This window comes from Ornithorhynchus anatinus, chromosome 10, assembly GCF_004115215.2.
Source record: "Ornithorhynchus anatinus isolate Pmale09 chromosome 10, mOrnAna1.pri.v4, whole genome shotgun sequence".
NCBI lineage: Eukaryota > Metazoa > Chordata > Mammalia > Monotremata > Ornithorhynchidae > Ornithorhynchus > Ornithorhynchus anatinus.
In genome coordinates, this window is record NC_041737.1 from 12,880,028 (window position 1) to 12,906,798 (window position 26,771).

Below are 26,771 nucleotides of genomic sequence, written 5' to 3' on the forward strand. Positions count from 1 at the left end.
AGTGAACTAATTAGTTCTTCATTCTTAAATTTATTTTTCTAAATCATCTAGTGTATTCCTGGAAAATTGAGGGCTTGCTTAAACCAGGAACGGCAATGATCAAAATGAAACAACAACAACAGTGCTGTACTAAGCACCGAAGTGGATGCAAGCAAATCAGTTTGGACACAGTCTCTGTCCCACATGGGGCTTAGGGTCTCAAATCCCCACTTTACAGATGAGGGAACTGAAGCACAGAGAAGTGAAGTGACTTGCTCAAGGGCACACAGAGACAAGTGGTTGAGTCAGGATTAGAATCCATGACCTTCTGCTCCCAGGCCCAGGCTCTATCCACTATGCCAGCTCTTCTCCAGCAGTTTAGGTGGTGCTTTACATCAAAATAAAATGTCCATATCGAATAATGCTTTAAGACAGCTACCAAATAGCCACTGAGTGTAGCCTGATGAAAAGCTCATGGGCCTGAAAGTTAAGAGACCTGGGTTCTAATCCTGAAACTGCAACTTGCTTGCTATGTGACCTTGGGCAAGTCACCTAACTTTTCTATGCCTCCATTACCTCATCTGTAAAATGGTGATTAAGACTGTGAGCCCCTTGTGGGACATGAATTGCATCCAATCCCTCATCTGTAGAATTAATACCTGTTCTCATGGACTGTGAAGCCCATGCAGGACAGGAACTATGTGACTTGATTAGCTACCCCAATTACAATTATTATTTTATTATTATTATTATTTTACTATTACCATTATTATTATTATGGCTCCAGTGGAAGAAATATCCCTCAAGGTTTATCCTTATATATCTTCATTTCCTCATTTCCCCTTGACCTTTTATCACTGAAAATGCCCAGTGGAAGGAAATAGCAAACAGCAATCTACAGTGAAAAAAGTGCTCTGGATATTTGGTACTTCCCCATGATGTCAATATCAAAGGATCTGTACTTTTCCTCCCCTTAACAACACCCAAAAAAAAGCCTGTCAGAAACCTAGAATTCCCCACCTTTTAAGGCATCAAGTTCTACCACCAGCTATGTCACATGCAACTGTGACCAATTCAATTAATCACTTACCAACAAAAATAGCTCTCTCCCACTGGTGGCCCAGAGTGACCCAAGAAAGGGTCAGGAAAGCTCTAAAAAGGGATGCACGCTTAGTGACAGAGATGCTCTGCCCTCAGTGGCCTTGTTAAACTATGAAAGTCGAAGTGTTCTTGTGACTAGCTTAATTCATTCCCTGTGACCTTTAAATAGTAGGCTAAATGGGTCTTATTGATTGATTCTGAGAGTCTCAATTAGCTACCCTTCTGTGGAAGGTACAGATGACCAACACACAGCTTGGTATGAATGTAGCTGGCCACCCCAGAGAAGCTGGACAACAAGGGCTCAGGTGATTGATTCCCAAAGGGAAGGCCTGGGCTCCCCAGGCTCCCCAAGCCTGGAGCTCCTGGGCCAGACAATGTTTCCAGGTGTAGAGTGTGAGAAAACCCAAGATCTGAGGTAAAATGGCTAGGCGGAGGGTCAATCAATCAAATTTACTGAGCCCTTACTACATGCATAGCACAGTATTAAGTGCTTGGGACAGGACACTATAACAGAGTTGGTAGACACATGCCCTGCCCACAGTGAGTTTACAATCTAGAGGGGAAGAAAGACATTAATATAAATTTTGGATAGGTACATAAGTGCTGTGGGGCTGAGGGAGGGGTGAATAAAGGGCGCAAATCCAAGTGCAAGGGAAACACAGAAGGGGTGAGAAAAGAGTACAGAACATGGGTCTGGGAGTCAGAAGGACCTGGGTTCTAATCCCAGCTCCATCATTTATCTGCTGTGTGACCTTGGGCAAGTCACTTCACTGGGCCTCAGTTACCTCATCTGTAAAATGGGGAATAAGACTGGGCGCTCCATTTGGGTCAGTGACTGTATCCAACCTAATAAGCTCCTATCTACCCCAGTGCTTAGTACAGTGCCTGGCACATAGTAACAGCTTAACAAATACCATTAAAAAAAAACCAAACACAAAAGGAGAGTTATAAACAGCAAACCCAATGGCACTTTTTTTCAACTTCTCCCTATGGAAATAGGAACAATTTACTGATCAATATAGGGATGCTCAATATTGTTTTCAGCTAATGTGGTAATCATTTTCTTCAATACTGACTCACTCTACTCTCATGCATTAGCAGGAGTTTTGTAGCAAATTTGGACAGGTGATTGATGAATGACTCAGCAATGAGCCCAGCAAAAGCAAATCTACTGGGAAAACCATGAATTCCAAGATTAATATCCTACAAACCTCTTCCATTCATTCCACATTCTCCCTCCCTTCACCTTACTCTTAGATTCGTGAGCTCCTTACAGACCAGGGACCATGTCTAACATTTACCTCTGCATTTTTTCCCAGCCTTTTGTACAGTACTACTCATAGAGAAGCAGAATGGCGTAACGGATAGAGCACGGGCCTGAGAGTCAGAAGGTCATCCCAGCTCCACCACTTGTCTGCTGTATGACCCTGGGCAAGCCACTTGGCTCCTCTGGGCCTCAGTTACCTCATCTGTTAAATGGGGATCGAGACTGTGTCCAACCCGATTTGCTTGAATCCATCCCAGTGCTTAGTACAGAGCCTGGCACATAGTAATCTCACTTTAACCAACAATTTCACCATCCACTCCAAGAAGTAGCAAGATTAACTGGTCTGTTACCCCTCCAGCCTATCTCCTGTGTGGGTGATGCTTCAGAAGAAAAGTGGACAGAGAGAGACAGATGACTTGGAAATAAGGGCTCTGGATGAATCGGGGATTGACACTACTTTATCAGGACGTCATTAGAAAATTGGGGGCTTTCTTCATCTAGCTCATTGTGGGCAAGGAATGGGTCTATTTTACTGTGCTGCGCTCTCCCAAGCACTTGATACAGTGCCCTGCCCACAGTAAGCACTTAATACGATTGACTGATCCTAGCTCTTCAGTGAAGCCTTCCAGCACAATTTTAAAAAACACTACCTCACAGAGTACTCTGGCACCAACATGATTAAATTAGAACATGTCAGTTGTCAAGGTCAGATGGAGAGACCAAGGGTGAGATCTGCCCAATAAATTCTTGTAGCCGTCTGTGCCAAATTGGCCTGCTTGGGGATTGTAATGTATCCCCCAACCCACCCTCCCCTCCAATGGAAGGGAGGAAGAACAAAGACACTAATAGCCATCTTTATTTATACTCCAAGGAGTTCCAAGTGCTCTGCCATAGTGCTGTCATTAATTTTCAAGACATTCTTAAGAGGTAGGCAGACGGCAAACCTAATCTCCAACTTTTCAGGTGGGGAACTAGATTCCGTGAGAAGCTGGGTAAACTGGCCCAGGTTCCAAGTGAATGTGCCAGAAACAAACCCTGAGTTTCCCCTAGACAGTCCACAGTTAATCTCCATTTTTTTAAAGGTGAAGTGGCTTCTTGAAGACTTGCCCATGGATTTTTCCCCACAGGATTCAGGGCTATGGGGACAAAATCCAAAAAGCAGCTTTTAATTTTACCAAAAAAGGGGAAGACCTTTACATCCACATCCCCACCCTCAGTTCCCAAATGTCCTGAAAAACAAGTTACAATGCCCATTCATTCATTCAATTCATTCAATCGTATTGAGAGCTTACTCTGTGCAGAGCACTGGGAGAGTACAACAATGAACAGACACATTCCCTGCCCTCAATGAGTTTACAGTCTAGATGGGGAGACAGACATCATTATAAATAAATTATGGGGCTGGGAGAAGGGAAGAAGCAAGGGAGCAAGTCAAAGTGAGGCAGAAGGGAGTGGGAGAAGAGGAAAAGAGGGTTTTAGTTTGGGGAGGCCTCTCAGAGGATATGTGCCTTCAATAAGCCTTATAAATTCCTTGTGGGCAGCAATTGTGTCTACCAACTCTATTGTATGGCACTCTCTCAAGAGCACAGTTAGCACTCAATAAGCAGGGTGGCCTAGTAGAAGGAGCACAGGCCTAGGAGTCAGAGGATCTGGGTTCTAATCCCAGTTCTGCCACCTGTCTTCTGTGTGACCTTGGGCAAGTCACCTAATTTTCCTGGGCCTCGGATGCCTCATTTGTAAAATGGGGATTAAGACTGTGAGCCCCGTGTGGGACATGGATTGAGTCCAACCTGATTAGCTTGTATCTACCCTACCACTTCATACAGTGTCTGGAACATAGCATTTAAATGAATACCATAAAAATAAATATTACTGACAGAGTACCACGAGCAGCTCCTCAAGCATGATGTACTTGTCCCTTCATCTCCACTAACTAACCTCTACTATCTAAATTTCACTGGCCCACATTCAGGTTTTAGACACAGTTCTGCATCCTTCAAGCCCCTGCTGTCAGAGACTAAAGACAGGAGGGTGCTTAGCTGTCCCACAGAATATATCTTCTTAGCCTATTTTGCTAAACCAACTCATGCTTTATATGTTTTCATAAAGTCCACTTAGGCAACTCCACCCCCTCCTATCAGACTAATCCAGCATTTGTGGCTAGCCCAAATGATCTAGTTTTTGGGGTTTTTTAAAAATTACTCTGTCCCACCACAATCACCCCCGCCCCTTCCTGCTATGTTAGATCCTTTCCAGTCCGCCCCTCCCGATACCCCAAAACTCTAGAGCCGGGATAAGATCGGGCAGGGGAGGCAGCCTGGGGTGGGGGGAAAACTACCACCAACCCTGACCCTTCCTCAACTTGTACCCCCTCGGCTGCTTGCAGCCCACCCCTCATGCCATACCCCAAACCCAGCCTAGTGGATAGAGCACAGGTCTGGGAGTCAGAAGGACCTGAGTTCTAATTCCAACTCCGCCACTTGTCTGCTGGGTGATCTTGGGCAAGTCATTTAATTTCTCTGTGCCTCAGTTACCTCATCTGTAAAATAGGGATTAAAACTGTGAGCCCCCATGTCTGGGCCCAACCTGATCAGTCTGCATCTATCCCAGCACTTAGTACAATGCCTGGAAAATAGTAAACACTTAAATACCATTCAAAAAAACCCTGTCATTTGCTATGCAGGTTCCTTATGGACTGAGTGCCCTTCAAAGTCACATACAAGAATAAGAATAATTATGGTATTTGTTAAGTGCTTACTATGTGCCAGGTACTGTACTAAGCACTGGGGTGGATACAAGCAAATCAGGTTGCCCAGAGACCCTGTCCCATGTGAGGCTCACAGTCTCCATCCCCATTTTACAAATGAGATAACTGAGGCCCAGAGAAGTGAAGTGACCGGCCCATGGTAACACAGCAAACAAGTGGCAGAGTGGGGATTAGAACGCCTGATCTTCTGACTCCCAAGCCCGTGCAACAAAGACAGGCTGGGCCCGAGACTTTGGTAGTCACCTCCTACTTCTCCCTGCCTGGTCTGGTGCCCAATACGCTGTGGCTTTGGGGATCCCAGGTGGTGCACATTTTAAAGGTACAGTGACGGCGTGCTGAAATAAGCAGCAGCATGGCCTAGCGGAAAGAGCACTGGCCTGACTGAGGGCCTGGGTTCAAGCCTGACTCTGCCACTTATCTTTGTGACCTTGGGCAAGTCACTTCCCTTCTCTAACCTGCTAACCTTCTAACCGTAAGACTAACCTTCTCACTGTACCTCGATCTCATCTATCTTGCCGCCGATCGCTGGTTCACATCCTGCCTCTGGCCTGGAACGCCTTCCCTCCTCAGATCAGATAACTGCTCTCCCTCACTTCAGAGACTTATTGAAGGCACATCTCTTCCAAGAAGACTTCCCAGACTAAGTCCTCCTCTCCTCTTCTCCCACTCCCTCCTGCGTCACCCCAACTTGCTCCCTTGCTTCATTCTCCCTCCTATCCCCATGGCACATGTATATATATCAGTAATTTTGAGAAGCAGCATGGTTCAGTGGAAAGAGCCCAGGCTTAGGAGTCAGAGGTCATGGGTTCTAATCCCAGCTCCACCACCTGTCAGCTGTGTGACTTTGGGCAAGTCACTTCACTTCTCGGTGCCTCAGTTACCTCATCTGTAAAATGGGGATTAAGACTGTGAGCCTCATGTGGGACAACCTGATGACCCTGTATCTACCCCAGAGCTTAGAACGGTGCTCGGCACATAGTAAGTGCTTAACAAATACCAACATTATTATTAATTTATATTTTTATGTATATTAATGTCTGTCCCCCCTCTAGACTTTGAGCTCGTTGTGGGAAGGGAATGTGTCTGTTGTGTGTTGTGTGCTGTTGGAAGCCGCGGGGACAACAAGAGAGGTGAGCCAAGGGGAGTCACCAAGGAGACCGAGATTAGGTCCAGAAAGGGACAGAGAAAGGGGAAACTGAGTAGAGAAAGAAAAATTAAAAAGCCTTTCCTGGGTGACTGATGGGACTCTGAAAACAAAGAATAACTTCTTACTACTTATTAGGAAAAGTTTTTGGTCTTTTTTTTTAACAAAGTTAAAAATAGCCCATAAAAAGTTTTGGTGCCCCAATCTTTGAAGATCTATCCCTCAAAACTCAAAGCTGTGAGGTCCTCATAACAGAGTTCTGAGGACGTAGCGCCTCAGAACTAAGGTTTGCCCTTTGGGATCTTGTAAATTACCAGTCACTAGCCTAGTCCTAGCTGACTGTGAGTTCTCTGCCAGCAGCCGAGATAGAGAAAGAGCAAGAGAGATGTCCATTAGAATGCTTTACTATTCAGTTCAGTGGGACACTTACAAGCCACATCCTCTGGGCAAATGTCCAGTTTGTGCTGAGTTATGCCACAAACTACATTGTGCCACTTCCACTCTTGTGTCAGATCCTGGCTGAAAATTACGGCTATCAACCGACATCTCTAGTTTTCTGGATTTCCGAGCTCTGGAAGGAGTTCCCTAAGCCAAAGATCAAACTCCTCATCTTCCCTCCAAAACCCTCTTCCATCACTAGCAACCTCACCACTATCTTCCTCATCCCACAAGCTTGCAACTTTGGTGTTCTTTTCAGTGACTGTTTAACCGCTCTAAATTCAGTTGGTGATCTCTCCCTTCCTCTCTGCCCTTAGAACAGACACCCAAGCATCTCCACTCATCACCTCCTGGCCAGATTACTCTAATGCCCTCTTTACTGGCCTCTCTTCTCACTATATTTACAGTTGCAAATATCTTACCCAAACACTCTTCCAGACACATTCTTCTTCACTCCAACCCACACGCCCGCCCCCCTGCCAAAAAAAAAAATCCTCTAAAGGCTGGTCTTGCTTATCACAGAAAAAAACAAAACTTCTGACCTTCATCTTCAAGGATCTCCACCGGGCTATCTCTTTCTTCCACATTTACTCTACTAAAAGTATTCTTTGTCCTCAGGAACAAACTTTCTAACTGTACCTAAGGACTCTCCCACCTCCAACATAAGCTCCTTCCTATTAGAACTCCCTCCCTCAGCTTCACAAAACCACATCTCTCCCCTATTTCAAAGCCCACGTAAAAAGCCACCACCTCCTGGAGACCTCCCTTGATTAATCCCCCTAGGTCACCCCTGCACTTTCATGCACTTGCTTACTGATTTATTCCTTTGTGTTTGGATGTACTCTCATTGTTTTGAAATTACTATGTTGGCCTGTCTTTCCTATTAGACTGTAAACCCCTTAAGGCCAGACATCAAATTTTATATTTCCATATGTCCAGGTCCCTCTAATCTGCACTCAATGGGTGTTCAATAAACACTGTTATACATATAATAGTTCATCTTCAGTTAGAGAAAAAACAACAAGCTACCCACATACTTTTCTACAAACGTTACTGATAAAGATGCCGTCTCCTTGGCCATTAATTTCCACCTTTTCTACCATCACGAGGGCAGTCCGTCTGAGCAGACTTCCAGATACGGAATTGAAAGACGTCACAGAGCCCTAAGTGGAGACCCGATGAAGGACAGACGGGCTGCAATGTCAGCGCACATGCTGCAGTAAAGTATTGGAGAATGCAAAGCTGCAGTTCTGGACTGAACAGAAGGCATTTGCACTCCTGTGGTCCCTGCCTGTCTCTGAATGATAGAGGTCCTCCCTACCTGTCCTGGACAATGTCGGGGCTAAGCAACCTTTACTCTCCAAAACTACAAATGTCCCTCCTTATTGCCGCTAGAATATGCAAGCCAAGACCTAATTGATGCCCATTTCTCACAACTCCCTTCACTCCTCAGGGCCGAATTCATCTCTCAGTTTAGCAAAATGAGCAAGTGAAAGGGGTTTTCATCATTCGTTTCGACTTTCCGATTTAGAGCTGAATTTTCTACACTCACTTTGTCCAGGAACAGGGAGTAATGGTGTTTCTCAGAGAGGGGAGGTATTAAAACCCGTAAAAATGGGGTGCTTATCATCTATAAATAGCTTGATATAGCACTGCTCCAAATATTTGTGTGTTTTTAAAACTGGGGCCAGAACTCAGACTAAATAAACGTTGAGAAACTTCTACAGCTGACCAACTACCACAATCAGATATTGGAGGCCGGAAAACCAAAATTTCATAAAACTGCATTTCTGCATAGTTATCACCTGTCAATCTTTTCACCTTTACCTAATGTTCTTTTCCAGATCTTTTTACTGATACTCTAAGGTAAACTCCCAATTTTTCAATAAACTCTGAATTAGGCAGACTGGAAAACCTAACAGTTTGGATACTTGAAAAATATGTCTACAGACAAAAGCAAAATATCTTTTCATAGAACCCTGCACTATACACAATTTGCCCAGTCCAATGCAGAGTTGCAGGTCAGGCTGGGTAAGTTGACATTTGATAGGAGCAGAAATAGGTGAGAACTTTGCAGGTAAGGTCCTGATATGAAATATGGCACCCATGAAGATCTCTATTAGTTTACAAAACACAGAGAATGGAAGGAATGTCACAATCTTGTCTTATACCTTATATTTTTGCATACAAGTTCAGAGACCAAACCATGAACCACTGGTTAAAAAACTCTTACAATTTTAACTACCATTAAAGCTAATCCTTATCCGCCAGGCTTTTCCATGCATTTCTTTTTTTAAGCTATCTCTGCTGTAGCCAGATAAATGATGACTGCATTCAGCAAGCTGATAGGAAATCGGGGCCCACACTTGTCTACTTAATGTAGCACAAAACAAAAGGGGAAATTTTATGCTTTTTCTCTGTTAGGCTCAGGATTCCTGATTATGTTCTTCCGGAAAGCAGATTCCCAAATGACTATTATTTAGTACCAATTTAGCAACACTTGTATTCCACAGACTTCAATAACCTTTCTTTCAAATGAATTTGAAGGTAACCTAAAAGGGCTTTTTTGCCAAAAAAAAAAAATCAACAAAAAAACCAGCATTCAGTCTGTAATGAAATATAAGGTAGGTTTAAGGCATAAATCAAAATGTTTCACACGCTAAAAAGACCACTCAAATCAAGGGATTTACTGAATTTTTCATTCAAAAAGATCATTTATCTTCCTTACGCTGATAAAAAATTCATTGATTGTCATTCAGCTAATGGGAACCAAATTAATATCTTTGGACAATATTACAATAAGTCAATCAATCAACTGCATTTACTGAGCACTTACTATAGTGCAGAGCACTGTAGTAAGTGCTTGGGATAACTCTGAGTAGATGAATTCATTTTCTTTCATTTATGGATATCATTAAGAAGCAGATTATCACTTTGAAAACACTTATTTAAACCTTATTAAAGCAGGCCAAGATGGGGAAAGCTAGGGTAGAGACTTTGTGCATGCAGTGAAGTGGTAAATGTTACATTTATCATCTTTTATTAGCATTTTGCATTAAAACAGACTCCTAACTAATCTTTCCCCCCGCCCTCATTTTCGAGAGAAGGCCTACCCATGGCTCAGAAGAGGTAGGCCATCCTGGACCTTCTTGAATGGCATTCTTTAAGGTCCCAACAAACATTGAAGAATTACCTGATTGCAAGCCATGAGGCAAGGTCATCTTAACGGCCTCTGGTACACAGTAATTCTAAAAGCCATTTAAAATCAGAGGAGAACAACGGTGGCCTGTCTTTTTACAGTACTTTCATTTGCCGTTTTGCTCTCTCAATCGATTCGGACCACATTGGATCTCTAGATGAGCAAGATAAATATCACTTGAAAAACCTTTAATTCAAGCCATTTTAAAGTTGTCTCTATACATATAAGTACCCAGCAAGAAAGTGCATCATTTTCTGTTTTTCCAGGAGTTCCAGAAAGCAGTTTATACAGGTCACAGATGTTGTTTGGGTGTTTCGGAGCTTCAGATGGGGATGGGGGTTTGGAGGGGGAAGGCCAAGATGCCAATAAGTTTTATTCTCAGGGTACATTCTCGGAGGGGCCGAAGCTAAGTCACCTGGAAAAGGGAAGCGCGAAGGGGCGGATGGTGTGTGGACAGGAGGGATGGCTTTATGGCCAGGCGGGAACATCTTCCCCAACAGGGATGGAGACGAGGGTCCCCGATCCCTCCCTCTCTCCATCAGCTCCAAAACATAAAAGCTGAGAAGGAACAAGCCCAGAGCAGCCTGAGCTCCCTGCTTTGGCATCTGCATTGGGCTGGAGCTGAAGGCAGACAGAGAACTGGGGGAGCAGGGGGAGGGGGTCGAGGGGTGAAAAGGGGAAGCGTGGGGTGAGATGGAGCGGGGGGGGGGGTCGAAGGGTGACATGAAGCATGGGGTCGAGGAGTTAGGAGAGGGGGGTCGAAGGGTAAGATGGTAGTCGAAGAGTGAGATGGAGCAGGGGGTTGAAGGGTGAGATGAAGCAGGGGGTCAAGGGGTGGGTGTGGGGGGGGGTCGAGGAATGAGATGGAGCAGGGGGTCAAAGGGTGAGATGGAGCAGGGGGTCAAAGGGTGAGATGAAGCACCGGGTCAAGGAGTTAGGAGCGGGGGGTCGAAGGGTGAGAGGGAGCGGGGGGTCGAAGGGTGAGAGGGAGCTGGGGGTCGAAGGGTGAGAGGGAGCAGGGGGTTGAAGGATAAGAGGAAGCGGGGTGTCGAAGGGTGAGAGGAAGCGGGGGGTCGAAGGGTGAGATGGAGTGGGGGGGTTGAAGAGTGAAATGAAGCAGGGGGTCGAGGAGTTAGGAGATGGGGGCCGAGGGGTAAGATGGGGGTCAAGGGTGAGAGGGAGCAGGGGATTGAAGGGTGAAATGAAGCAGAGGGTCGAGAAGTTAGGAGATGGGGGCCGAGGGGTAAGATGGGGGCCGAGGGGTAAGATGGGGGGTCAAGGGTGAGATAGAGCAGGGGATTGAAGGGTGAGATGAAGTAGGGGGTCAAGGGGTGAGATGAAGTAGGGGGTCAAGGGGTGAGAAGGAGAGGGGGTCGAGGAATGAGATGGAGCAGGGGGGTCAAGGGGTGAGATGAAGCACGGAGTCCAGGAGTTGCGGGGGGGGGGGGGGGGGCACCGAGGGGTAAGATGAGGGTCGAGGGAGCTGGGGGCCGAAGGGCGAGAGGGAGCGGGGGGTCGAAGGGCGAGAGGGAGCGGGGGGTCGAAGGGTGAGAGGGAGCGGGGGGTCGAAGGGTGAGAGGGAGCGGGGGGTGGAGGAGTGAGAAAAAGCCGGGGGGAGGGGGGAAGGGGGTGCAGGAGGTTGGTCTCCAAGCTCCCCCCGGTGCTGCTGCTGCTGCTGGCAGGGTTTGCCCCCCGGGGATGGTCCTGCGGGCGCTGCGGCGGCGGGAGGAAGGGCGGAGGAGGAGGAGGAGGAGGAGGAGGAGGAGGAGGAGGAGGAGGAGGAGGAGGAGGAGGAGGAGGAGGAGGAGGAGGAGGAGGAGGAGGAGAAGGAGAAGGAGAAGGAGAAGGAGAAGGAGAAGGAGAAGGAGAAGGAGAAGGAGAAGGAGAAGGAGAAGGAGAAGGAGAAGGAGGGAGAGGCCTCGGGGCAGAGCCCGGCCCAGGCTGGGGGGGCCCGGGGCGGGGGGAGACGGCTGGGGCGGAGAAGGGGCGCACGGGGGGCTTACCTGCATGCCCGGCAAGCCGGCCCGGCCCGGGGACTGCGCCATGCCTCCCGACGCAGGGACAGGGACAGGGACAGGCCCGGTCCGGCCCAGGGGAGGGGAGGAGAGGGGAGGAGAGGGGAGGGTGGTGCAGAGGGCGTCGCGGAGGGTCGGGGCGGGGCGGGGCGGCTAGCGCGGGGCGGCGAGAGGGGGCGGCGGGGCGGGCCGGGCTCCCGCGGCGGAGCTGAGGGCCCCGGGGGCGGTGCTCGCACCTCCCCCCATCCCCACCCCACACGCCAGGACCCGCCCACACACGAGCGCACCGCCCCCCGTGCGGGCGGGACCCGCCCCCGCCCCCGCAGCGAAGCCCAGCGCAGCGCAGCGCAGCGCACCCCAGTGCAGCGCACAGCACCGCCCCCGGGCGGGGCCCGACCCCGGCCGGAGAGCGCCCCCTGGAGGGCACCGCGCCGCCTCCTCTCCCGGGCGGAGAGCGCCCCCTACAGGGCTCTGCCCCGCCCTCCCCGGGCGGAGCGCGCCCCCTAGAGGACACTGCGTCGCCCCCGTGCGGAGCGCGCTCCCTAGAGGACACTGCATCTCCCCCTCTCCCCCGTGCGGAGCGCGCCCCCTAGAGGACTCTGCATCGCCCCCTCTCCCCCGTGCGCAACGCGCCCCCTAGAGGACACTGCATCGCCCCCCCCCCGTGCGGAGCGCGCCCCCTAGAGGGCACTGCATTCCCCCCCCCCCGTGCGGAACGCGCCCCCAAGAGGACACTGCATCTCCCCCGTGCGGAGTGCGCCCCCTAGAGGGCACTGCATCGCCCCCTTGCAGAGCGCACCCCCTAGAGGACACTGCACCGGCCCCTCACCCCTGTGCGGAGCGCGCCCCCTAGAGGGCTCTGGCACGCCCCCCCACAGAACTCCGCCCCACCCTCACCCCCCACCCAAGCCTCGTGACTCAGTGCAACGAGCCCGGGCTTGCGAGTCAGAGGTCACGGGTTCGAATGCCCCCTCTGCCCCTTGTCAGCTGGGTGACTGTGGGCAAGTCACTTCGCTTCTCTGGGCCTCAGTTCCCTCATCTGGAAAATGGGGATGAAGACTGTGAGCCTCACGTGGGACAACCTGATGACCCTGTATCCACCCCAGTGCTTACAACAGTGCTCTGCACATAGTAAGCACTTAAATACCAACATTATTTTTATTATTATTACTCCTCCCTTGTCTTCCCCCCGTTCTGACTCGCCGGGCAGGGGGGCGAGACCCCTTGGGGCGGGGACGGGTACAGCCCCCCTCCCTTCATTCATTCCATTCTATTTATTGAGCGCTTACTATGTGCACAGCACTGTGATCTGCGCTTGGGAGAGTACAGCGCACCAATCAACAGTGACATTCACTGCCCTCAATGGACTTACAGTCTAGGGGTGAGGGGAGAGAGCCAGACATCAATACAGATAAATAAAATGACAGATATGGATATATAAGTGCTGCGGGGGTGGGAGGGGGGAAGAGCAAAGGGAGCAAGTCAGGGTTATGCAGAATCTGCCCCCTGACCTCTTGCACCTGCCCAGCCCCCAGGGGGAGGGTCAGGCTGCGGCCTGCGGGTGATGCGGGCTGGGCCCCGGCCCAAGATGGAAAAAGTCATCTTTATCCCCTAGCTTTGACCCCTGCCTGGTGTCTACCAAGATCTGAAAGCTTTGGAGCAGTGCTACCAAGGCCCCACGTTAGAGGTGTCAGTCCCCTAAACTTTGTCCAGTCTCCCCTAATGCTTCCTCTCCTGGCCCTCCTCCCTAAACTCAATTCATTCTTTCAATCGTATTGATAATAATGTTGGTATTTGTTAAGCGCTTACTATGTGCAGAGCACTCTTCTAAGCGCTGGGGGGGGATACAGGGTCATCAGGTTGTCCCACGTGAGGCTCACAGTTTTCATCCCCATTTTACACATGAGGGAACTGAGGCCCAGAGAAGTGAAGTGACTTGCCCACAGTCACACAGCTGACAGGTGGCAGAGTCGGGATTCGAACCCATAACCTCTGACTCCCAAGCTCGGGCTCTTTCCACTGAGCCATGCTGCTTCTCTATAGATCGAGCACTTACTTTGTGCAGAGCACTGTACTAAGTGTTTGGAAAGTACAATTTGGCAAGCGAGAGAGACAATCCCTCCCCAACAACAGGCTCCCAATCTAGAAGGGGGGAGAGAGACTCAATAAAACAGTGACCCCTTGTTCCTCCTTGGGGAGGAGGGGAAATATCTGATAACAACAGTTCCTCTCACTAGATAAAACCAACATCCTCCCTATCCCAGAAACCCACAACTTCAATGTAATCCTTGACTCTCGGCTCTCTTTCAACTCTCACAGTGAGTCTAGGACCAAATCCCAGTCGTTCTTAATTTCCTAACTTCTTCCAGATCCACTCCTTCCTCTCCACCCAAGCTCTAGTCACACGGTAGCTAGATGCTTCCCTTAGCCTCCTCACTGACCTTCCTGCCTCTAGTCTTCCCATGGCTCAGTGGAAAGAGCACGGGCTTGGGAGTCAGAAATCATGTGTTCGAATCCCGAATTCGAATGTGACTGTGGGCAAGTCACTTAACTTCTCTGTGCCTCAGTTACCTCACCTGTAAAATGGGGATGAAGACTGTGAGCCTCACGTGGGACAAACTGATGACCCTGTATCTACCCCAGCGCTTAGAACAGTGCTTAACAAATACCAACATTATCCGTGGCTCAGTGGAAAGAGCACGGGCTTTGGAGTCAGGGCTCATGAGTTCGAATCCCAGCTCTGCCACTTGTCGGCTGTGTGACTGTGGGCAAGTCACTTAACTTCCCTGTGCCTCAGTTCCCTCATCTGTAAAATGGGGATTAAGACTGTGAGCCCCACGTGGGACAACCTGATTCCCCTGTGTCTACCCCAGCGCTTAGAACAGTGCTCGGCACATAGTAAGCGCTTAACAAATACCAACATTATTATTATCTGTACTGTACTCTGAGTCAGCACAGCAACACACGGACAATAGGCCTAATAGTCACCTAGGTTACATATTTGGGAAGTCATGTGGCTTAGTGGAAAGAGCCCAAGTCTGGGAGTCAGGGAACCCGAGTTCTAATCCCAGCCCTCCTACTTGCCCACCCTGTCACCTGGGCTGTCACAACTTCTGTGCCTCTGTTTCCTCATCTGCAAAGTAGGGGTTCGATACCTGTTCTAATACTGTTGGTATTTGTTAAGCGCTTACTACGTGCCGAGCACTGTTCTAAGCGCTGGGGGAGATACAGGGGAATCAGGTTGTCCCACGTGAGGCTCACAGTCTTCATCCCCATTTTACAGATGAGGTAACTGAGGCCCAGAGAAGTTAAGTGACTTGCCCACAGTCACACAGCTGACAAGTGGCAGAGCCGGGAGTCGAACTCATGACCTCTGACTCCGAAGCCCAGGCTCTTTTCCACTGAGCCACGCTGTTCTCCCTCTCCTTTAGACTGGGAGCCCTATGTGGCAAAGGGGTTAATTATCTTATATCTACCTACGTACTCACCATAGTTCTTGGCACATAGCACTTAAATACCACTATGATTATTACTCATTTACACCTTGGAAATACAATTCCCAATGAAAGATTTTCATCAGCAATGGGTTCAAGGCTGTTTATGGAATTCTGCTACACAGGTTAAACAGGACTGTCCCTACCACAAGTTCTTGTGTCTCTCTGATGGCGATGGGGAAAAGGTCAGATCTGACGAAAATCTCAGGACAGTTGAGTTTGCTTAATGGTTGCCGGAGCCAGGGTCTGCTGCTATCAGATGCTTTTATAAGGTTTAGGAAAGTATTATAGAGGTTTCAGTGTTGCTCCCTAAACTTCTCCTTCCTACCAGATACGAGGATAAAGTGAGATCGTTGATGTCAAGCACTGTGGAAAAATAAAAGGGCTGTACACATTCAAGACTAATCATCACTAATTATCACAAAGTGGCATCCAAACTATCCAGGTACCTAACATCAAACCCCTGGAAACCAAAGAATATTGCAAGAAAGATTTTGACACCACACAAACCCTGTCTAGCCACCATACCAGCTCCAGCTGCCATTGTCAATGCAAAGAGCAAATAGAGGAGGATCTTAGAGAAGCAGTGTGGCTCAGTGGAAAAAGCACGGGTTTAGGAGTCAGAGGTCATGGGTTCTAATCCCGGCTCCGCTGCTTGTCAGCTGTGTGACTTTGGGCAAGTCACTTAACTTCTCGGTGCCTCAGTTACCTCATCTGTAAAATGGGGATGAAGACTCACGTGGGGCAACCTGATTACCTTGTATCTACCCCAGCGCTTAGACCAGTGCTCAGCACATAGTAAGCGCTTAACAAATGCCAACTTCATTATTCTTATTGTTCAAGGCCGCTATTCACATGGAGTTTTTTTGTTTTGGTTTGTTTTGGGAAAACAAAAAATGGTATTTAAGTGCTACATGCCAGGCCCTGTACGAAGCACTGGGGTAGATCCAAACTAATCAGGTTGGACATAGGCCATGTCCCACATGGGGCTCACAGTCTTAATCCCCATTTTACAGATGAGGAAACTGAGGCACAGGGAAGTGACTTGTCCAAAGTCACACCGCAAACGGCAGCATCAGAATCAGAACCCGGGTCCTTCTGACTTGCAGGTCTGTGCTCTATCCATTAGGCCACGCTGCTTCTCTCAGTTAATAGCTGACCGTCAGGTGTTTGGATGAGCTTGTCTTCAGAGACTGGCTGGCTGGCAAGAAGGGCCTGCAGGCCCTAATGCAACAGGGAAACTCAGAGAAACCTACACTGTGATGCACAATAAGGAAAGCTAAACATCCTTTCAACAGTGCTAGCCTCATCTGCCACCTAGTGGTTGGACAGGAGTATCCATTTGAAATTTCCCAAATTTAGGTAACGGCTACACCCCGGGCAGTCCATCAATCAATCATATTTGAGCACTTACTATGTCCACAGCACTGAACTAAGCGCTTGAGAGAGTACAACAGAATTAGCAGACACCTTCCCTGCCCATAACACAGAGCCAATAAAGCATTAACTGAGCGCTTGGGAGAGTACAATACAAGAGAATTAGCAGACGTTCCCTGCCCATAAAACAGAGACAATAACGCATAAATCTGCATAGGAGAACCCTTCGGGGGGCTCAGGGTATTTAACAATAATAATAATAATAGTAATAATGATGATAGTGGCATTTGTGAAGCGCTTACTATGTGCAAAGCACTGTTCTAAGCGCTGTGGCGGGGGGTGGGGGGGAGGGAGATACAAGGTGATCAGGTTGTCCCACGTGGGGCTCACAGTCTAAATCCCCATTTTACAGATGAGGTAACTGAGGCCCAGAGAAGTTAAGTGACTTGTCCAAAGTCACACAGCTGACAAGCGGCAGAGGCAGGATTAGAACCCATGACCTCTGACTCAAACCCATGCTCTTTTCACTGAGCCAAGCTGCTTCTCATTTATAAAGTTCTTAAAACTGTGTGCTGAGGGAGATGCAAGATAAGCAGAACAGACCCAGGCTCTGACCTCTCCGATACTCACAATCTAAGAGGGAGAGAATGTATTTTTCTTATCCCCATTTTACAGATAAGGAAACTGAGTCACAGAGAGATTAAGTGGCTTGTCAAAAGGCACACAGCAAGCCAGTGGCAAAATAATAATAATGGTATTTTGTTAAGCACTTACTATGTGCAAGGCATGTTCTAAACGCTGGTGTGGATACAAGCCAATTGGGTTGGACAGTCTCAATCCCCATTTTACAGATGAAGTAACTGAGGTAACTGAGAAGTGAAGTGTCAGACGAGTGGCAGAGCTGGGATTAGAACCCATGACCTTCGGACTCCCAGGCCCATGCCCTATCTAAAACCTGGGATTTGTGACTCCGGGCGTCATCCTCTTTCCACATTGCTTGTCCTCCCACCCTGCCACAACTAAAAGTGCTTGGCTGATGGTGGAGGAGGTAGCATGGCATAATGGATAGAGCCCGAGCACCTGGGAGTGAGAAGGTCATGGGTTGTCCACCACTTGTCTGCTGTGTGACCTTGGGCAAGTCACGTCACTTCTCAGGGCCTCAGTTACCCCATCTGTAAAATGGGGATTGAGACCAAGCCCCACATGGGACAGGGACTGTGTCCAACTCGATTTGCTTGGCATATAGCAAGCGCTTAACAAGTACCATAATTATTATTATTATGACATATTTCCAAATTTCAGAGAGGCAGCACAGCCTAGTTCATAGAGGACAGTCCTGGGAGTCAGAAGGACCTAGGTTCTTATCCCAGCTCTGCCCCTGCCTGCTCTGTGACCACAGGCAAGTCATTTCCCTTCTCTGCCGCTCAGTTACCTCATCTGTAAAATGGGGTTTAAGACTGAAAGCCCCAGGTGCGACAGGGACTCTGTCCAACCCAATTTGCTTGTATCTACCCCAGCGCTCAGTACCGTCCCTGACACAAAGTAAACGCTAACAAATACCAGTTATTACTATAGGCTAGGTTCTTCAAGAACCTAATTATATCAGAACTGCCTATTTTCAGTTCCCTTACCTGAAAACCGACTTAGAAAGAACAACTTCAACTCAGGGGTCAATTGTAGGGAAGCTAAATTTAAATTTACCTTAAAAATAATTTCCCATAATCACTAGCCCTATGAAAAGTCAGTCTGACCGACAACATTCAATGCCTCCAACTACCACTCCTGGGGCCAATCACATGGTGGGAGGCAGCTTGGTCCAGTGGAAATGATGGATCTGAGAAGCAGATTTGGATTTGCATCCAAGCTTTGCTGACCCTGTTGGAGAACTCTGAGTAAATCACTTTACCTCTCTGGACCTCAGCTTCCAAATCTGTGAGATGGAAATAAAACCCTTAACCTCTACATCACAGGGATGTATGTAGTGAGGAACAGAAATAGCAATAATTCTGAAAGTTATTGGGGTAGTTAACTTTCTGAACTTTATGAAATATTTATTTACACCTTCCACCAAACTGAGTCCTCTCCCCAACTGGACTAAGAGTATAAAAGTATAGTTTACAGTTGAGGAGGTACAGCTGGGAAGCAGCCTGGGTCTAGTGAGTAAAACACAAGCCTGGGAGACAAAAGACCTGTGTTCTAATCCTAGCTCCTCCACTACTCTATGTGACCTTGAGCAAGTCACTTTAACTTCTCTGTGCCTCCATTTCCTCAAATGCAAAATGGGGATTCAATTCCTGTTCTCCCTCCTACTTAGACTGTGAGCCCCATGAGAGATAGGGACTGTATCTGGCCTGAATTAACTTGTATCTACCCCAGCTCTAAGAACAGTGTTTGACCCATAGCAAGCACTTAGAAAAATATCACTGAGAAAATTTAAAAAGTATGCAACGGCTTTGTGCTTTTCAAATAAAAGATGTATTGTCAACAGCTCACCCCCAGTTTAGACCCAAAGAGAACCAATCACTAAGAGGGAACAAAATTGAAGGAGAGGAGAGAGTGCATTTTTCAGGCATGATCTAAACTGTCAATTGAAGTTTTGCCTCATTCCTCCTTTCCTTTTCCCAGCCTCAGTGGCTCTCTCTAATGCACAAACTATCTACCCCAGTGCTTGGTTAGGATCTGGCACCATAGTAAGGGCTTAACAAATACCACAGGAAAAAAAATCCAATCTAACACACCACTATTACGGTGTCACCAAAATGACTTGTTTGGACACAAAAGTAGTCAAACACTACACTGTTAAAAAGGAGTAGAACCTGTATGGTTAGAGGGGGCAAGGAGAAGGAGAAAAAAAAGTAAGCAGTAGAAAGTCAACTACTCCAATTCTTCCAGTTGGAAACCTGTCTTTATAGACACAGAGACTCACTTAGAAAGCTCAGGTTCTTCCTTGAGCACAGAACGCTGCTGCTCTTCCAGGGAACTGAAGATGCCGAGGGGGATCCGGCCTACCTCCGCATCCCTCAGTGACCAGGGGGTTCCCACTGGTCCTTGTCCCCAGTCCCACTGCAATGTGAAACATCACATCAACCTCCATATCCTCCCCAAAGACACACTTGAGCGTTGATTTTTGAGAGTGGTAGATTTATTCCAAATGTCATTGATTGTCCCAGTTTTCTTTTGGGCCTTGCCCTGGGGGTACATCCCAAGCGGTGCTGGAGGTAAGTTGGGGGAGAGCAGAGGAGACGCAACACAGGCCAGGAGCTATTCATTTACATGGTGAAATATTTGGAAACAAGATTTTGGGGGATCAGATTAAGCCACTCTCGGACATTCTTCAACACAATGTGTTTGGCTTTGCTGCAAAGACGCTGCTATTAGCTACATGTCTCCCTGGGAGTGTTTCTTGAAAAATAGGCCCTTTCATCCAGTTAAAAAAAAAATTAATATACAAAAATAATCTCACTGAATCTCTTCAAATGGTAGGGCCTTTTCCACGTGGAATATAGTTTAGGGGCTTCCTAAAAACTGGATCTGCACTTTAAGGAGTAAAATAATTGCTAGAATTATGCTTCCAATTCTGCTCATAAAAGAACATGTTTTTCTGGAGTGGCACCCGTGAGCGTTTACAGGGTCTCAAAACCATCGGATCGTGCGTGTGATTCTCCACATCCAGTTTTTCTGTCATCTTATTATGGCATTAGCATCTGGGCAAGTTCTGCTGGTCAATCGCTGCTCTTTGGTTTCCCGTAGTTACAAGGCTGTTTGGGCGACTGTGTTTGGTTTCTCATTCTGGTTGTTCGGTTGCAGATCTCCCGTCTTCTTCTTTTCATCTTCATCAAATTGGGCCTCAATCTCAGCTGGATTCACGTATTGGTAGTAGTAAGCCATGATGGCAAAAATCACGCAAACCACCAGCAGCAGACCAGCAAACAGAAAATATTCAACCCACTGAAAGTAAGGAAGTTAAGCGTTGTTGGGATGTGGAGGAAGGAGAGAGAAAAGAAGATTTCATTAATATCCTTAGGATACTTGGTTTCCCCAGGCATCCACATGTAGAAAATTCCATTAAAGTTACTATACTGTAGGATTTATAATTAAGCACTTACTGTGTCAAGCACCGTACTAAAGGGTGGGCAGTCCCTGTCGCACATGGAGCTCGTAGTCTAAGTAGGAGGGAGTAGGATTTAATCCCCATTTTACAAATGAGGAAACGGAGGCACAGAGAATTTAAGTGACTTGCCCCAGGTCACACGACAGACGAGTGGCAGAGCAGGGATTAGATCTCGGGTCCTCTGATTCCCAGGCCCATTTTTTTTTCTACGAGGTCCCATTGCTTCCCTGCTCCACATTTCACATTCCATTCGGACCCATTCACTTGAGAAGCTACACTGAAAAGAAGCATTAATAGAGGGTTGCTTGTAGAGGGCTTCTCTCCCAGAAGGCCCTATGGATGAAACATCGGAGAAGTAGCACGACCTAGTGGAAAAAGCACGGGCCTGGCTGTCAGAGGACATGGATTCTAATCCTGGCTCTGCCACCTGCCTGCTGAATGCCCTGGAGTACGTCACTTCACTTCTCTGTCCCTCTGTTTCCTCATCTGTAAAATGAGCATTAAATTCCACTCCTTCCCACTTAGACTGTGAGCTCCATGTGGGATAGGTTATACTGTACTCTCCCAAGTGCGCAGTACAATGCTCTCCAGACAGTAAGTGCTCAATAAATTTGATTGTTTGATTGACTGACAGGGATTGTGTCTGAACTCATCTTGTATATACCTCAGCACTTAGCACACAGTAAGTGCTTAACATATATCAATTATTATCATCATTAGGAGCTACGACAAACTGCCTCTGCCAGAGACACTGAGGTCAGTCTTGGTGCCCAAGGCTCATTAAGTGGTATGGTTAGGATTTTAGGATTCAAATCCCAAACTTCCTGGGTTAACTAGAGAGGGTAGTGGAACAGCAGGGATTGTCACTCTTGATTGCTGTATTGTACTTTCCCACACACTTAGTACAGTGCTCTGCACATAGGAAGTGCTTAATAAATTCAATTGCATCAGTGAAAGAACAGATCAAACTGATATGGATAAGGGCAGCAGAATTTACCCAAAGGGAAAAACGAACAACTCAGACTCAATTCTCCATATGACACTTAAGGGATCTACTCCCTCCCCACCCCCCAGGGCCTCAGACTCCTCAGAACCCCTCACACTTCTCAGACTCCTAGATCTGCAAAGAGGGGGTAGGCCCCAGGCACAAACCCAGCTTGACGAGAAGGGAGTTTTAGGGTTCTCGATGGCCGCTGCCCTCCGGAACAGTTTACGCGATTAGGATTTATTCTGGCCGCCAATTACCTGCTCGCTGAACTGGCCAGCTCCGGCCACGATGAGAACAATGATGTTCCCCACTGCCACTGTCAGCAGCCAGCCAGCCTGAAGCACAGACTTCATGTTGGAAGGGGCCTGCCAAAACAAGACATTTCATTTACTCCATTTCCTCTCTATTTAGGACAGACTTGCATAAGCTTGTTCTTGCTGGGGATAGATACTGAAAAGCTTAAATTGGTTAAAACGTCAAAATCAGATAGCTTTTCAATTAACACAGAGTTGCAATAGCTGTGCATCCAGGGTCAATAAAAATTAATTCTGAATGAGTAGAAAATAAGGTACCGATTAATTTTCCTCCCTGAACCCCTCTTGCAGTCACTCACAAAGTTGCTATAGCATGTTTTCTGCACTAGCAGCAGGTTTACGGCGGGGGGTTTGGGGGGTAGGGAAGGGATGGAGGGTGGAGGCCAGTGTGATGTAGTGGAGAAAGCATGGAACCAAAACATGAAGGATCCAGATTCTAGTCCCAGCTCAGCCACTTGTCTGCGATGTGACCCTGGGTAAGTCACTTCACCTTATTACCTCAGTTTCCCCACCTATAAAATGGGGATACACTATTTGCCCCTTTTCCTACCTTACACAGGTGTTGTGAGGGCAACTGTCACTTGTCTGCTATATGACCTTGATCAAGTCCCTGAATTCCTCTGTGCCTCAGTGTCCTCACCTGGAAAATGGGGATTAAGTACCAGTTTTCCTTCAGTCTAAGAGCCCCACGTGGGCAGGGGATTGCATTTGACCTGACTGTCCTGTATCTACCCAGTGCTTAGCACATAGTAAGCACTTAACTATCCAGGAATAAAGGCACAGGTTTCTGGCTTCCACCTTCCCTTGCTCTAGGTCCATTCCTTCTCATCTTCTAAAAAACCTTTATATCAACCTTTTTTTCTCCTCTTTGACAGCCGTTTTCTGCCGCTCGCTCTGTGATGACTTCGATCCTGTCCACATGTCCCCGATTCCTCAAAAAGCCTTCTCTGGATCCTTCTGCCCCTCTCCAACTATCCCATCTCTCACCTCCCATTCCTGTGCAAACTCTTTAAACTGTTGCATGTATCCACCACCTCCTCTTCCTGGCCTCCTCATCCCTCCTTGACCTGCTACCATTCACTTTCCAAGCTCATCAATCCAAGGGCACCAATAACCTTTTTGCCAAATCCAACCGACTAAGCATCCATTCTAATCCTCTGTGGCTGCAAAGTTGCTTTATTTTCCATTTGATAAGCGCTTACTAAGTATTCATTCATTCATTCATTCAATAGTATTTATTGAGCGCTATGTGCAGAGCACTGTACTAAGCGCTTGGGATGAACAAGTCGGCAACAGATAGAGACAGTCCCTGCCGTTTGACGGGCTTACGGTCTAATCGGGGGAGACGGACAGACAAGAACAATGGCAATAAACAGCATCAAGGGGAAGAACATCTCGTAAGTACCAGACAGAGTATTGGGATAGACACAAGCTAATCAGGTTGGATGAAGTCCAAGTCCCAAATGGGGCTCAGTCTTAATCCCCATTTTAAGGATGAGGGAAGTTATGTGACTTGTCCAAGGTCACATAGCAGACAAGTGGTGGAACCAGGATTACACACAGGTCCTTCTGACTCCCAGGCCAGTGCTCTCTCCAGCTAGACTACACTCCTTTTCTGCTTCTTTTGACACTGTGGACCACTCCCTTCTCCTATAAACACGACCAAACCTGGGTTTTTCTATCAGGATATTTCTATCTTGATGTTATTTTCTCTCACTCCTCAACTGTGGATGTCCTTTAATGCTTTGTTCTGGGTCCTCTTCTAGCTCTAAAAAACACTCCCTTGAGGAGCCCAAGGCTTCAACTACCACCTGTAGTTGGACTCCCAAATCTAGTTCATTAGCCCCAACCTGTTTCTCCTTCTGCCTTCAGGATATCGCTATATGGAATCCAGCCAGTACTTATCATTATTATTATTATCATGGTATTTGTTAAGCATTTACTATATGTCAAGCACTGTTCTAAGTGATGGGTAGATACAAGGTAATCAGGATGCCCCACGAGGGGCTCACAGTCTTAATCCCCATTTTCCAGATGAGGAAACTAAGGCACAGAGAAGTTAAGTGACCTGCCCAAGGTCACACAGCAGACAAGAGGCAGAGCCGAGATTAGAACCCACATCCCCTGATTCCCAAGCCCAAGATCCTTCCACTAAGCCACGCTGCTTCAAGTTCAACGTGACCAAATAACACACCTAATCTTCTCTCCTAAAATTCCAATTACTGTTAGCAGCAAGGGGAAATACCCTATTATTAGATAGTACTATCTTATGTATATATCCCTTTTTCCTTCTTCCAGCTATAAATTTTAGTATGTCTCTCCCCTATGAGATTGTAAACTCCTTGAGGGTAGGGATCATGTTTACTAACCCTACTGAACTCTCCCCAAGGGTTTAGTCCAATGATCTAAATGTAAAACTCAGTAAATACTACTGATTCCTTAAGTGATTAGTGTGACTTTATACAGTTTAGAGGAAGACATTTTTAGTGGAGATTCTGAGTTGGGATTGATGCAAGTCTGAGAGTGGGAGTTGGAATTTTGGGAAGAGGAGAGATGACAAAAATACCAGAATGTTTAAAAGCACTCAGTTCTCCAAGAATTTTCTCTCTGGCCTGGAATTCTCTCCTCCTCCTTATATGCCAAAATCACATCTCCTCCAAGAGGACTTCCCCGATTAAGCCTTTATTTCCCCCAGCTCCCTCTCCCTCTGTGTCACCTAGGCATTTGGTATTTACTCCACTGTCAGGCCCACAGCACTCATGCACATATTTATAATTTATTTATATACACTGTCCCCATTCTAGGACGTAAACTTGTTGCAAGCAGGAAATGTGTCTAACTCTCTTGTACTCTAACACTTAGTACAGTGCTCTGCACATAGTAAACACTCAAATACCATTGATTGAATGCTGGGTTGAGTTCTTCAACCCCATAATACAGAAAAAACCTGCAATGTAGTTCACACAACACACACACAAACTTATTTTGTTAACTGAAATGTTCTCATCAGATATGAAATTTTAGGAGAACATTCCCTATATCTCCCAGTGTGTTTGGTCCAAGATGAAATTCTTAGCAGAGTTGAGTGTAAATACGCAGTTCTTATGTCAAAATAGCCTGGCATTGTTTTCTTATTCACATACTGCTGTTTGGGGTTTTGATTTTATGGGGGGGCGGCTTTTGGTGGAGGAAGTAGGGCAAGGAAGACTGTTGGGAAGAGACAGGCACAGAAACAGATACTTACATTTGCATAGAACTTTCTGATCTCCAGGGATTTTTGTCCATACTAAAATGTTACTAGAAAGCATAACAATCATATTTATCAAGCACTGCACTAAGCACTTGGGAAAATACAAAGGAGCTTATAGTTTACAGCATGTTTTAAAAAGTATTTCATTTTGATAATCTCTACTGAATAAGCATGGGACCACATGAACCATTTGTGACAAGTGAAAGTAAAATTAATACAAAACCTGTGAATATGAGAATTCCAGTCCAGTGACAGAGAAGACAACCTCGCCACAGGTCAGGAGGAAGTACTGTGGGATCTGCAGAGCCATGCTGACTGAATTGGGTGAGAGATCCTCAATATCTATTATGTTTGACTCTCCATTCTCACACTAAAACAATAAAGAAATTAATTTTTAGCATCAATAGTCCCCTGTTCTACAGGCAAAAACGCCAACTAATTTAAGATTCTGGAAAAGGTGATGGGCTCACCAATCAAGGCAATGAGGCAGGGTGGGGAGTGTGTGTGTGCATCTAATTTGTGTTCAACGAGCCCTTTTTCTAGAATCCGAAGGGAGGAGCATTCATTCTTACCCCCACCAGAATTAACTGTGGCTACTTAGCTATGTTGGCCATCTAGGAGCTGGCTGAATAAATGTTCCTCCCAAAATATCTAACAGCCCTCAAATATATGGATTGATTAACGTTTGGCCCTGAGAAAAAGGGTTTAACTATTTTTGAAAGCAGGGAATGTCTCTGCAAATTTTGTTGTATTGTAATAATAATGTTGGTATTTGTTAAGCGCTTACTATGTGCAGAGCACTGTTCTAAGCACTGGGGTAGATACAGGGTGATCATCATGTCCCATGTGAGGCTCACAGTTAATCCCCATTTTACAGATGAGGTAATTGAGGCACAGAGAAGTCAAGTGACTTGCCCACAGTCACACAGCTGACAAGTAGCAGAGCTGGGATTCGAATGCAGGACCTCTGACTCCCAAGCCCGGGCTCTTTCCACTGAGCCAGGCTGCTTCTATTCGCCCAAGAGTTTAGCACAGTGGTCTGCATATAGTAAGTGCCTCAATAAATGCCATCGACATGGGAGAGCCTATGGACACAATAATACAGGGCTTTCTCATGATCCCTTAAAGGACAGGGCCGATCTAAAGCCCAGCTTTGTATTTTTATCCCAGTCCTTACAATTTCTAGTATTAGCTCAGAGTATGCCACAGGAAGCCAGGCACAGCAGGACTTCTGGTTATGCATTTGATTTTTCCCAAAAGAGTTTGAATTTATGGATTAAGTATTGACAACTTAGAATCAAACCAGGGCCATCTCTACCATAAAGAT

General features: G+C 47.0%; 1 protein-coding gene across 1 annotated transcript in view; it reads right to left on the bottom strand.

The window, feature by feature from the left end:
- Positions 1-19,901: 19,901 nt before the first annotated feature.
- The window catches only part of SLC15A1 (solute carrier family 15 member 1), a 50,970-nt gene continuing 44,100 nt past the window's right edge, over positions 19,902-26,771 (bottom strand). The window contains exons 21-23 of the mRNA XM_007671874.3: positions 25,668-25,814; positions 22,138-22,245; positions 19,902-20,729 (exon numbers count right to left, since the gene is read on the bottom strand). Coding sequence (XP_007670064.1) covers positions 20,532-20,729; positions 22,138-22,245; positions 25,668-25,814 — 453 coding nt within the window. The 3' untranslated portion in view covers positions 19,902-20,531. The remainder of the gene's footprint in view (positions 20,730-22,137; positions 22,246-25,667; positions 25,815-26,771) is intronic.